This window comes from Thalassophryne amazonica, chromosome 5 (assembly GCF_902500255.1).
Source record: "Thalassophryne amazonica chromosome 5, fThaAma1.1, whole genome shotgun sequence".
Lineage (NCBI taxonomy): Eukaryota > Metazoa > Chordata > Actinopteri > Batrachoidiformes > Batrachoididae > Thalassophryne > Thalassophryne amazonica.
This window is the reverse complement of record NC_047107.1, coordinates 84,131,735-84,145,738: the sequence shown is the minus strand read 5'-3', so window position 1 is coordinate 84,145,738 and position 14,004 is coordinate 84,131,735. Positions and strand designations below refer to the sequence as shown.

Below are 14,004 nucleotides of genomic sequence, written 5' to 3'. Positions count from 1 at the left end.
GGGGGAATATGAGGCTAATGCCAGAGATCACTTTTATGCGGCCATACTGCGTTGCGCACCACCGGAAGTCCCTGTCTTATTTTAATTATAACACACTTCAAGCTTTGAGTCACATTTTGGCCAATATATCAGTTTTTCATTTTAGGTCTGTAAGTAGTTGTTTCTAAGGTAAATTTTTCTGAGGAATATGAAAAATGAAAATAAAATGCAAAATATTAATTACTTCAGATGCTACAGGTCATTTATTGATGAAAGGTTACAAACAAAATCTGTATAGTTTTATGTTGTTGCTTATTGAACACAGCGTTACTAGAAAACAGAAATTATTACCACAGTATCATTCCTGCCTCAAGTCAGCCAGCGCAAACTGGTAAGCAAGAAGTTTTGGCATTCTTTCTTTGCTCAGTCAGTTTGTTAGCTCAAGATTTCAGATGTCCTTCAGAACAAACAAATTTGAACTTATTCTGATGATCTTGACTGATTATTAGGTTTATTAAAGCAATAACAAGCATCATTCAGAACATTTTCAATAAAAAAGGCAACAATTTTGTCATAAAAAATGTTATAGGCTGTCAAAGTGGGCACATCAAATTCAATTTTGATGACTTAACTGGCAAAATTGAGTGAGATTAAGTTTTGTTTAGCGGCTGGACCTGCAAAGCAACCTCCCAGACTAGGCTTTGGTGGAAGACAAATCATGGTCTTTATTCCAGGCTATGATTCGGTACACATGTGGTCAGTCAGTGAACCAGAAGTACCAACAGGATTAGGCAGAGACGCAGTCATAAACGAGCAGGGGTCAGAGGCACGAGCAATCACAGACATCTGGGATGAGGCAAGAGGCAAACACGGCAAGACAAAGCTCAGGACTGTGAACGGGCGCTGGAAAGTGTACAAAGACATGAAGCAGGTGCAATGATGTGAAGTGAGAACGGAATCAGATATGAATGAGGGACTACAGGGAACTATGAACTGAGAAAAAAACAGAGACAGAGGACAGAATAAAATAATACCATTAAGCAGATCCGGACCGAGCATGAACATGAGAATAAATAATGATAAGAAGAAGAAAATAAATACAATGACAAAACTAGACTGGTACTGACTCATGACTTAAGTATAAAACAGAAGATAACCAGATGACAAAACAAACAAACAAAGACTAACAGATTAACAGAAAGCAAAACCCCATATTAAAGTACAACAGAAAAATGACAGAAATGAGCATAAACAAAACAGCATAAATGAATTTCCTGGCAGAACAGAACGATGGCTAAAATATAAAAGTAACAAAGTAGTAAAGTTAAATAGAACCCAGGATAATGAAAACAAACAACTAATAAATCCAAGCCGAAGCCGCCAGTGAGTAAAAGGAAGGGGCAAAATAGGGATTAAAGCAGGGATCAGGGCCGGGCATGACAAAATTCTCACCTAAAAGTGCAATCTTTCCTATTGAATTTGTCACTGGACTTCTGCAGGAACTTCTTGCAAGAACGACCATAATATATGCTGAAATAGAGCTTATAATATCCCTCTGTAGTGTAGTATAGTACAGTATAGTAAGTCCCTTCTGCTGCTCCCTTTTTTCACTCAGGGTCGCGACAGCAGATCCAAGGTGGATCTGCGTGTTGATTTGGCACAAGTTTTACACTGGATGCCCTTCCTGACGCAACTCCACATTTCATGGAGAAAACTTTGTCACAGAAAAATGAACATTTTTTTCCTGTTTCTGGACAAATTTCACTTAAAAAATTTCAACGAAAGACTCATATTTGGACAGTTTTGATACTTTTATCTTAAATTACACAATTCTTATAATAATAAATAATAATTTATTAATTTATAATATAATTTATAATTTGGCATAAGAAATACCAAAGGTTGTGTTCGGAAGTTTATTTTCCTTTCCAGTAGAATTTTTTCCACACAAATGTCCTCTAAATGTACCACAAACGTTAAAGCTCGTCTTATATTTTTTGTCTGTGTGTTGTATTTGCACTGGCATTTAATATTAAATGTTCTGGATGTAGAATTTTGTTTTAGTATTTTGATGCTTTTTATGTTCAGCACTACGCAATTTTTTTCTACTTAAAGTGCGACATAAGTAAAACATTACTCAAATGGGGTAAAATCCAGACACTTCTTTTGCACTTACACTGTAAATAACGGTGAAGTTTTCAGTGCGGCCGATCTGGAGCTCATAAATTTGACTCGGCAAACTAGTGCTGTGTACCAGCCAGCTGACTGAAAGCCTTTGCTTTTTACTAACAGCCTGCAGATGAGTGATGATCGGTCTTGGGGGATTTGAGTCTGCAGAAAAACACAGCAACACACAGATTAGGAGGCAGTATGGCATGGAGACAGATATCAACTTCATGGAGCAAATATTTATACTTCTAAGTGAAGCTTTACAAAATTACACCAAATACAAACACGTACCAATTCACAAAAATACCAGAATATAAAATGTTCTGGAGGAATTCAAATAAATACTCACCAGTGTGCACAGAAAACATCAGCAAGAACCCCAGCAGGCAAAAAAAGGACTCTGAGAGACTTGCCATTCTTAAGACCATACAGAAATGATCACAGAGCGGATAAATGTTGTGCTTTTACGCAGACCTTTTCTGGCAGCGGGCCAATAATTACAGTATTGTGTAATAATGAAACACAGGAACTTATGAAAGGACTGCAAACTGTGTAGAAAAACCCAAACTTAAACTACTTATCGACACAAACATTTTATGTGCAGCAAAATAATATGGCACATCGTAGTTTTCAATTACAGATAATCCAATTGTAAAATATTCCTTTTGACAGTGCATTTAGCAATTTTCAAACAATAAATTATTAACTTGTATAAAAGGAGATGAAGAATGCAGTTATTTAAAAAAAAAAAAAAAGTCACAGCAATTCACACATTTTGGCACTTGAGACGGGGACACATGATAGGAATTCCTCTTCCAGCAGTGTGCATAGGTAGAACTGCCATATTTCTATACATATATTTAATATACACACAAAAGATGGTATACGTTGTCATTCTTGTATAAATATTCCATGAAGCACAACTGGACACTTAGATTAATAGCACAATAAAGGAAAGGGGGAAAAACAAGTTTTAAACAAGTCCAATGTTTCCTTTAGCTGTTAAGTGCTCGTGTGAAATTAGTTTGTTCTTGATTCCTGCTGCTTCAGGCCCCATCATTTGGGACACAAAGTGACACTGGCTTTTGCCATCAAAAAAGTGCAAGAGATATTGACAGAGATCACAGGACTGGAAACATGAACATGAAAAAAGATTTACAGCTGATTTGAGGAGTACAAGTATAAAAAGCTGATTTACAAAACAAGGCACAACGGCTTGAATACAGAGGAAGAAGAATAAGAACGGCCACCACACTGATAAAGGCACAAATAACTGTGTACTTTCTTATATGATCATCCTGACCGTAGTAACATTAGAAAGAAAACAATGCTAACATCCATACCGTTAAGATGGAAAAACATGCAACCACACACAAACACATAAAAACAACAGCTACATGACAGTCCCGTTGTCAAAGTCCGAATACTTGCATGAATAATTTTCAGAAATAAACTATGTTCTCCTCGCCTCCCTCCTCTCCGTGCTGGCCTTCCAGAGAGAGGTAGGACTGCGGGGGAAGGAGCGGTGTAAGAGACGGAGAAGAAAGGTAGTTATCTTCGTATAGTCCGTCACCTGTGACCTCCGACCTCCAGGGACTCAGGGACCGTCTGTCAAATGGTGGGCTGAAGTCCACTACAAATAAATAAATAATTATTTAAACAAAATGAAAAGCGGTGTACAGTGCATGTGAGCAGAGTTAATGTTTATATCTTGCATGCAATATGTCAACAATGCATATTCAACGATGTGCTCCTGTGAAAAACCTTCAGCCACATTTGTGTTGTGAGTAACCATGAAAGCTGATTTAAGTCACAGTATGTACACAGAGCACAGCAAAAGAGGTTCTGTGATTCTGACCACCATGAGCACAGCTGACTGTTAAAGTGAACTTGAACAACAGTCAACCCCAAAAGTGCTCACTGACCCCTAACTTGCCCCTTTTTCAACACACTTAAATATAAAGAAGTCAGACAAAGAAGATGATGAAAACGTGAGAGAGATATGCAGTGCACGCGGAAAGTATCCACAGTACTTCACTTTTTTTCACATTTTACAGCCTTATTCAAAAAGGGATGAAATTAATTTTTCCCCCTCAAAGTTCTACGCACAACCACCCCCCACCTCCCCCAATGAAAATGTGAAAAAGTTTTTTTTTGGTTTTTTTTTTGTTTTGTTTTTAGATTTTTGTAAATTTACATTAAAAAAAAAACAAAACTAAAGGCCCCTTCACATATAGTACGAATAAGTACAACTCACAACTCAGGGTGACTCACAGTGGAACAGCTCGTATGTGCGAACCACAAAAACACTGAGCCGACAGGCAGGCATGCACGATGCCGCTGTGATGGTTCGTGCATGCTGGAACACAGTGCAAGCAGCTGCGTGATGTGTACCACATCGTGCAACTGCACGCACTGCTGTCAAAATAACAAAAATAAACTAGAGACATTCGTCACAAAATGCCCCGCGTGCAGTACTATTTTCCATGTAAAGTGCAGTAATATGTACTTGTGTGGGGTAGGTATTTGGTTGAACTCTCATGTGTTTAATGTAAACTGGGATACACAGTGGAAAAATTGGAGATTGACATTATATTTATTTAGAGGATGTGGCCAACAGTGACCATAAAAAGTCGGTAGCCTTCAAACAAATGCAACTATTGGTAATTTGGTAAAAGTTGTTCTCCACTGTGTCAGTTTCTGTTATTGTCATTGTTCTGGTGTGGTCGTCTGATTATTTTACTCTTAGCGCTTCTGTTCAGTGTCTACATTGCAGCACTCCGTTTACCTGAGTTGTCATTCATTTCTGTGTCATGATTCCTCTTCACTCTACAGTACTGCTTGTTCATTGTGGTTTGTTTTTCTACTCACCCCATGACGCTTGTGTATTTGGTTACTGGTTATTGTCTGTTCAGTGTATTGTCTTCCTGTGTTCTGTCCAGTCTCACATGCACTCCTTAGTTCCGCCCCTCTGCCGTGCGCACACATGATGTCACTTAGCCATTCCTTATATTAGCTCTCTCTGGTTTGTCTGTGTTTGCCAGTTAGTTACATTCCACTTAGTCCTCAGTCATACTTAACCGTCATCTCCTGGTCCTGGAGCCTGTACTACGAAGCGGGGTTACTGGCTTATCAGGGTAACTTCAGGAGTAAGTTGATGATGTGTGGAGTAACTTCCCGGTTAACCCGTACTACGAAAGGTGGATAGGTTTTGATCGAGGTATGCTGCCATGGCAATTTATGCTGTGTGCCAAACCTGCTCCGAGCAGGTTATGTTCTCGGTTAGCTTGAGATTTTCGCTTAACCACTCCCTTTATAAGTACCGTCCATCCACCTTCAATCACTCCGAAGACAATGCCGGCCTACCTGGATGATCCGTTTGATATTGGGGCACAAATTGTGAGGGGCTCTCTTTGCAGGGCGAGGGTTTTTAAAGACCGCCAGAATCCACTGACATACCCGGACGATATTCTCTATGGAAGATATAGATTCTCAGCCGAGGGAATTCATTATCTTTGTCAGGTGATCGGGCCAGAAGTCTGTAACATTACCCATCGTACACTGTAAAAAAAAAAAGACTGTTGTTTTTACAGGAAAACACTGGCAGCTGTGGTTACCAGGGAATTCCTATAAAAAATACAGCAGTTAAATGTACAAAAAAAAAAAAAAAGAGAGCTCGTTTGTAGATTTAACAGTTCTTTTAATGTGAGTCAGCCATGGTTCATTCACTGTAAATCCATATACATGTCTGTAATGTTATCTACTGTGCTACTGTATGTTTTACAGGAATTCCCTGGTAACCACAGCTGCCAGCGTTTTCCTGTAAAAAAAAAAAGTCATTTTTTACAGTGTAGCAATGCCCCGACGATCGAGCAGATAATGTGCCTTGTGCCTATTTTGCCAGTGGACAATTTATGTATTCCATCGGTGATGCTGAACATCTGAGCAAGAATACTGTATGTCCTATGATTCGCAAGGTAGTACTTGCTCTATCTAAACTGTTGGATGCATTTGTCGTTTTCACTGGTCATTTATCCGCAATGCAAATCAAAGAAGGGTTTTATGCAATCGCGGGTAATTACTAATATCAAAATAGGTCTAATGCATGTCCATTAATTAGGCGAAGTGGAGCTTATCAAGCTCTGAATATAAACCTACCGTTCTGAAGGATGTTTTTATATTTAATCTTCACCTGCTGCCAGGTGCGTTTGGCACTGCTATTGCATCTGACATATTGACAGGATTAGGAATAGCAATCATACAGTCAAGGTAGCCTATTTAGGAACCATTAAATTAACCTAACATTTATTAGGAGGCCTATGCCCACTTCTGAATCGTGTTGCATCTGGGCGTAATTAATGAAAGGAGGTCATTTTTTTTTTTTACACATATTAGACATTCCACAGGTTAATCATCTGTAACAGATTTGGGGAACAATTGAATTGTACGTACACATTTACCCGATCAGCAATACGTTGCCAACAAGCCTGTCTTGCTTTATTGGCAGACGATGTGTTCGATTTCCCCCTTAACGTTAATTTAAATTCCTCGTAGCTTCGCATAATAATCGTGCATTCTTCTTCGGTAAAGTAAGGTGACCGCGCCATCATTGAAAAATGGTGACGTGTGCTGCAACCTGCCCCTTTTATGTGAACGCGCACAAACTCCAATTAGGTTAACACAGGTTCAACAAATCAACATCTTATTCAGCGTCATAGTACCGATTAACATCACTTGAGAAAACCAGGTTTTGTCAACCCCAGTTTAAGAGGTTGACCCTGGGTTACATCTGAGTAAATTAACCCCGCTTCGTAGTATAGGCCCCTGGTCTCATCCAGTGGTGGGCACAGTTCCGATAATCCGATAACCGATAATTATCGAAAATCAAGACATTAAAGAGCAACCTTCACTTTCCCCCAGAACGACATGATCAGGAAGCGAGCGTAGCTCACAGCAGCTCCCATTGAAAATAACGGAGAGACAGCCTGTGATTGTCACATGTTTACATAAAATAAACACAATAACAACGTCTATAAACCCAGAGAATATATTCACGAGAGTTTTAGGCACAATATAAAAATAGTTTTATGTTGCGATGTGAAAGGTGTTGTCTGTGTGCAGCGGACGGTTAAAGTGCAGCGTGATCAGAGCGTCTCAATGCAGTTCGCAATGTTACTGAGATCTCGCAGTGCGGCGACCTCTCCGAGGTTTTGTGGGGTTTGAAATGTCAATAGGGCGAATAGCCAACATTTATGTGTCGGGACAATATTGAGTTCATGTTTTAAAATATAATAAAACGTGCGCACAACATCATAAAATGAGCGCACATTCTCTCCACATGCAAAACATTTTGCGATGACACTTCCAGGGCTCCATAAAAATCCCTGTTTTTACAAATAAAAAATGGAATATTTTACAAAAACACATTTATCTGTAAACACCAACACACGTCACATTAACGTGTTGTTTACATAATGAATGACTGAACCAATCAGTGTTTAGCAGAGGCACATTTTACCCAGAATCCTTTGCGATCTGTCTGTGTTTGTTACAAAACCTCAGAATTAGTGCATTATTCAGCATTAAAAGATATATGTTATATTTTAACTTTGTACAAATGACAGAATTGACATTAATGGAGTTATTCTATCGGTATTAATGTTTCTTATAAATCAAAACCACAAGTCAGCACTGCTTTATTTTCCAAGACCTCCGCCTGGCCGGAGTGTTGTCATTGGGTAGAGAGCTGGGTTTTGTGGCTGCTCTCAGCTTGCTACTGTGCTGGAAGCCATGTAGTAAACAAGAGCTTCCGGCAGGGGGCAAGATGTTCAAAGACAAAGTGTGGACTCATTGTTTGGGTCTGTTGTTGCTTTTGATGCTACCAGAAGCGATTGTGGTGTTAAAACTCAAATTCAGTTTATTAGTAGTTGCAAATGTACCAGAGACAATACTGGAAGTTATCGGTTATCTGTAACTTCCGATACATTTTGGGGATACATTTTTATCTGTTATTGAAGTAAATTTTGGGGTTATCTGTGCCCACCACTGCCTGTCACCCTTTTTGACAGTTGTTTTTTGTTACTTGCTGATTTTTTACACACTCTCAGACTGTGTTGTTTTTGGGTCTTTATCACCCTGGATTGTTGTTCAGAGTTGTATATGCATTGTCACCTGAGAATTAAATCACCTTGTTGGCCCTCTACCCTTTGTCGCCAGCTGCCTGCATCCTGGGGTCCAACCCTCGTGTTTAGTGGTTCCAACCGTAACACATATTATGTTATTTTTGTCAGTAAATGTGTGCTGAGGTCTGCCTTCACTCTCCAGGAATGTAAGACGGAAATGTAAAGTGCACTTACTGTTGATGGTTGTCTGTGGTTGTGTAGCGACTGTCCTGCTGAATGGGTGAACGGATTCGTTCAGAGGTCTGGAGCAGCTGTTAAAGTTACTGTAGTTTGGGTAGGTGGGAGCATCTGGAGGTGGTTTGCTGTGACTATGGCTCAGCAAAGTGTTGAGGCTGTTGTAGAGGCTGGCACTGAGACTGAAGTTGGCACCAAAGCTGGGGCTGTGCAGCGAGCCGTCGTGGTTCTTTGGTGGTACAGAGAGGAGATGCTGGTGCTGGTTGTTGTTGGTGGGCTGACGGAGGTGGTTCTGTTGGAGGGAAGCGAGCAAAGCTACCTCATTTTTGTACACTGAACAGCTACCATCCAGACTGCTGGAGCGACTGTGGGCAGGCACCTGGGAGATGAAATCAAACAAATATAAAAATGCACAATCCTGCCACAAAAGCTCTTTCAAGGAGTGAACATATTTCTCTTTCTTTTTTCCGTCTTTTCTTTCAGTTACTCCTGTTTGGGGTTTCAACAACAGAAACATCTATCTCCACCGCGCAAATACTATGGAAGAACACTGGACCAATAACACTGCAGCATTTGGCAATGGGTGAGTGTGTCATCATGTCTGTATTGTCAACTGCAAATGTGTAGTGTGCCTCTGTGTGTGTCTCTCTGCCTGAAATAACATGTATGTAACACCATGCAGTACATGTCATGATAAAATGTGGGAAGCTCATGTCTGATCCCCACTGTAAACTATGTTCTCTGAACGCTATTGGAACCTTCTAGCACATAATTTGCGACCCCCCTCTGGTGTCTGTGTTCTGGGCGATGGTTGCCTCCAATCTTTCTTAATTGTTTGGGCTTAATGTTCTATTATAACCTATCATATTCATTTTCAATGATCTGTCTTCCCTTGGGTTGCCACTGTCTGATCGCCGTGCTCTGCTGGCTGGTTTCACAGCAGCCAACAAACAGGTCGCCACAAGGTGGAAGCCACCGCATGCTCTTTCACGTCAGGCTTGGCTTCTTACATATTTGGACATTGTATACATGGAACTGTCTAAAGCCCAAGTGCATGGAGCACAAGAGACTACTATTGAAATGTAGAACTCGCTCTCTGTGAAACTGAAGAATTTATTAGATTGAAGGTCACTGAAGCTGCTTTGTGTTGTGCGTCAAGGTCCCTCAGGTAGGTGGGTAGGTGGGAGGAAGGGAGGGAGGGGTTATTTATTCATGATTTCAGATTTAGTTTGATTTGCTGATTATTTTAATTGAATTTATTGGGTTATGTTTATTTCATCTTGCTGATTACTCTTACTTTATGTTAATGTATCTCATTTCAATTTTTCCATGTTTTCACTTTTCTTTCTCCTTTTTGTAAAAGTTTTTGAATAATAAAAATTTGATCACAAAAAATGATAAAATGTGGGAAATATGGCACTAGTTGGGTTGCAGAATCTTTGGGCATGCTCAAACATCTGCAATGCAGTCCCATCTCGCAAACACTCCAGGAATGCTGCAGTACAGCCTGTGTTTCTCTAGGATGTTGGTTTAGCAGATATTCAGATCACACCATCTTGTAGAGTACAGCCGGCGTAAGTTAAATGATTAGTAGATTCAGTCAGACGTAATAGAACCCTTTTGTATAAAGATTCAGATCCAGGTAAATGCATCTGCCAAGGACATTTCTAGTGTTTGCCTTTTCTTTTTACAGATTCTGCTAAAATATCTCCTCATGTCTTTGAATTCCCATATAAAGTCTACCTTCATTACTTCTCTCTCTTTCTATCCCCATTTCCCCAGTAACCTTGTATCCATCCAGTGGGATTGTAACAGGCAGGCTGCTCTGGCGGTTGTGTCTCCAACTTTGAAGGAGCCTCTGCTGGGCTTCAATCATCTCCTTTTCCCTTTCCACACTCCTCTGGCCCTCCTTCAGTCGGCTCAGGTTGTGCTGATACTCCAGCAGCTGAGCTTCTAGCTCCTCACGCTCACAACGCAGACGCTCGGCCTCCAGGAGGCACTGCTGCTCCCGCTGTAGCAGCGCACTCTCCTGCTCATTCTGTAAGCACACAGTGTGAAAAGAAGCTGGACATCAGCAGCTAAAGTTTAACTCTTTTTTTAAATGATAGAAATCAGGCTAATTTAATGGTTTTACTGTGAGGTGACTAAAAAGTTTTTAAAAGGTTTTAAATTATTAAGAATTCAGAACAATGCAATGGTCTCACAATACCACCATGGGTATGTTTTCTTATTTCTGAAATACGGAATCAATGAAGGTGAAGTACCGAAGCAAGATCTCACGTGTGTGTTTATCACATTTCTCTCACAACTGATGACAATCTGAAGTACATGTGGAATATTTGCAAACGTTTTATCTACTGTAGCTGGAGAGGAAATGGAATGAACCATCACTAACCGCTAGTTTTAGTCAATAAGAAAAAGGAAGTTGCAACACCTCAACACATGATAAGTTCTGATATACACTGCATGCACCTTACAAAGAAATGGTATATTAAAACTACATGGTCTCAGAGAAGTTTAATTAACCATAGTTTTAAGGATGTACTGATACGTGACAATCTTTTTTGTTTTTGTTTTTGAGGTGACAAAGTTTGAGGCAATTTCCCTCATCACAGGATTGTTTTCATATACGAGGTCTGTCCAAAAAGTATCGGACCTTTTTATTTTTTGCAAAAACCATATGGATTTGAATCACGTGTGATTGCATCAGCCAAGCTTGAACCTTTGTGCGCATGCGTGAGTTTTTTCACGCCTGTCAGTTGCGTCATTCGCCTGTGAGCAGGCTTTGTGTGAGCAGTGGTCCACCACTCTCATCAGATTTTTATTGCGAATAAATGTCTGAACGATTTGGAGCTTTGCTGCATCAAATTTTTCCAGAAACTGTGAGAGACCTCCAGCTGGACACCATTCGGAAAATTTAGATGGCTTTCAGCGACGATTTTATGGGGATTACACAGATTAAGTAGTGCTCCAGCCGGTTTAAAGACCACCCACAGCGTCTGAGAGCGCGCTCCGAGCGCCGCTCGACAGGCTCAAACCCCGCTCAAACAACAAGATCATTTCCAACGTGAAGGCTTTGTTGATCCGGGATGTCGTCTAACTTTCACAAAAAAGGCAGAAGGCGTGGACATCAGCACTTTTTCGGCACATTCTACTGTTACAGGAGTTTTTTTTCATGGAAAGAAGGATTGCACCACCATGCCGCTCATGGCGCGGGACAAAACCACCTCCGTGTTGGTCTCACAGGACGGCTTTCAGGTGGCTTTCAGACGGCTTCTGGTTGCTTTTCAGTCGTGTGAGTATCCGAGAAATTGTGCATGAGCTGGACATGCCCCAACATGTCCTGTGAGGCTTCATCACGGCGTTGCTTTGCGCTGCTCCTCTTTCCATGACAAAAACTCCTGTAACAGTGGAATGTGCCATTCATTTCTAAACTGGACGCTGTCTTGATCCGGTATGTCGTCTGACTAGCACAGGAATTGCGGAAGACGTGGACATCAGCACTTTTTCGGCACATTGAGACAGACGTGCGGAGGAACTCCGCGCGTCGCGGCGGAGCCGCATGGCGCAAAGCAACGCCGTGATGAAGCCTCACAGGACATGTTGGGGCATGTCCAGCTCATGCACAATTTCTCGGATACTCACACGACTGAAAAGCAACCGGAAGCCGTCTGAAAGCCACCTGAAAGCCGTCCTGTGAGACCAACACGGAGGTGGTTTTGTCCCGCGCCATGAGCGGCATGGTGGCGCAATCCTCCGCTTCTCTTTCCATGAAAAAAAAATCTCCTGTAACAGTAGAATGTGCCGAAAAAGTGCTGATGTCCACGCCTTCTGCCTTTTTTGTGAAAGTTAGACGATGTCCCGGATCAACAAAGCCTTCGCGTTGGAAATGATCTGGTTGTTTGAGCGGGGTTTGAGCCTGTTGAGCGGCGCTCGGAGCGCGCCGCGCTCTCAGACGCTGTGGGTGGTCTTTAAACCGGCTGGAGCACTCCTTAATCTGCGTAATCCCCATAAAATCGTCGCTGAAAGCCATCTAAATTTTCCGAATGGTGTCCAGCTGGAGGTCTCTCACAGTTTCTGGAAAAATTTGATGCAGCAAAGCTCCAAATCATTCAGACATTTATTCGCAATAAAAATCCGACGAGAGTGGTGGACCAGTGCTCACACACTGCTCACAGGCGAATGACGCAACCGACAGGCGTGAAAAAACTCACGCATGCGCACGAAGGTTCAAGCTTGGCTGATGCAATCACACGTGATTCAAATCCATATGGTTTTTGCAAAAAATAAAAAGGTACGATACTTTTTGGACAGACCTCGTACATTAGGAAACATTGAACGTGAATCATTATGCAACAGTTTAATGATGTAACATTTCAGATGTACATTTTATCAAGTTTCATGTGGCTGATAGAGCATCTTAAAACACTTTCAAGACTAGTGCACACCTGAGAAACCCAGCAAATTTAATGGAGCTCTGTTCAGTAGTTTACGGTATCTTGGACCTTTACACATTTTAATTGCTTTATGCCATTTTTGGCAGAAAAATAATTCATGCTTCTCTATATTAAAATTCATAAAATTATCCCCTTTAAACTCAAACTGAAAAAAATACCTACAACTTCCATCTAAATTAAATAAAATATCACAGTGAAAATTATGGTTTGAATAAGTAATGGCACCCTTTAGTATAACTTAAGTAAATCATCACTTTTACAGCCAGTTTTCTTTCGACTGGTTAGAGGATGGATACATGAACATTTGCAAGTCACTGAATATGTCTTGGACTTCATTTACACCAGTAAAATTATGATGTGGTAAATGTAATTTGATGGAAATCCGTGTACAGGAGGTCGTCATGCACCCATAACATCATCACTTATAGCATACCAATGACGCATTCCAAAACCATTTAAAGATTTTTTTCATGACAAAATTATATAAAAAGTAATGAGATTTACCTGTTGTTTCTCCTTGGACAAACACTCTTTATCAAAACGCTGCTGCTCTTGTTTCAACTTGACATAAAGTTTCTGCACTTCATCCACCTCTTCCTTTTTCCTCTCTGAACTCTTCTTTTCTGCCTTATCAGCACTCCTCTGCCTTTCTTGCTCCTGCAAGACAAAGGAAAACTTTTAGAGTCCTGTCATATCTTGAGGGTATTTATGGTGGATGGTCGAAAACCAAGTATGCAAATGTATTTGAGAAGTATCCATGTCTCTGTCACTACTTTGTGGGCACATAAACAGAGTGCAAAGGTGGTTGTGTTTGTCTGGTTCATTATTTATGGCTGTGCTGTTGTCAGATAATATCAGCCACTCAGTGCCACCTGTCATTCCCTTCAAAATACAGCGTAAGGTGCACAACGCTGTGGTATCAAAGGGATGCAAGTGAAAGTCAACTGGCCTTGGAGATGCACCTCACACGAAAAATCCTGAATGAATGAAGTACAAAGACCTGGTCTGGGCTACTTTTTAAGGGAAGTAAGAAGCTGTTCAGT

The 14,004-nt window shown here is 40.8% G+C and overlaps 2 protein-coding genes across 4 annotated transcripts in view; both read right to left on the bottom strand.

Moving 5' to 3' along the window:
- osmr (oncostatin M receptor) overlaps window positions 1–2,729 on the bottom strand; it is a 34,720-nt gene extending 31,991 nt beyond the window's left edge. For all 3 annotated transcript variants that reach the window (XM_034170740.1, XM_034170741.1, XM_034170742.1), the window contains exons 1-2: window positions 2,498–2,729; window positions 2,156–2,310 (exon numbers count right to left, since the gene is read on the bottom strand). In XM_034170740.1, the coding sequence (XP_034026631.1) occupies window positions 2,156–2,310; window positions 2,498–2,576 (234 nt within the window). In that variant the 5' untranslated portion in view covers window positions 2,577–2,729. The remainder of the gene's footprint in view (window positions 1–2,155; window positions 2,311–2,497) is intronic.
- Window positions 2,730–3,348: 619 nt separating this feature from the next.
- LOC117510850 (rho guanine nucleotide exchange factor 28-like) overlaps window positions 3,349–14,004 on the bottom strand; it is a 153,028-nt gene continuing 142,372 nt past the window's right edge. Inside the window, exons 37-40 of the mRNA XM_034170739.1 lie at window positions 13,466–13,618; window positions 10,291–10,542; window positions 8,505–8,883; window positions 3,349–3,781 (exon numbers count right to left, since the gene is read on the bottom strand). Coding sequence (XP_034026630.1) covers window positions 3,591–3,781; window positions 8,505–8,883; window positions 10,291–10,542; window positions 13,466–13,618 — 975 coding nt within the window. The 3' untranslated portion in view covers window positions 3,349–3,590. The remainder of the gene's footprint in view (window positions 3,782–8,504; window positions 8,884–10,290; window positions 10,543–13,465; window positions 13,619–14,004) is intronic.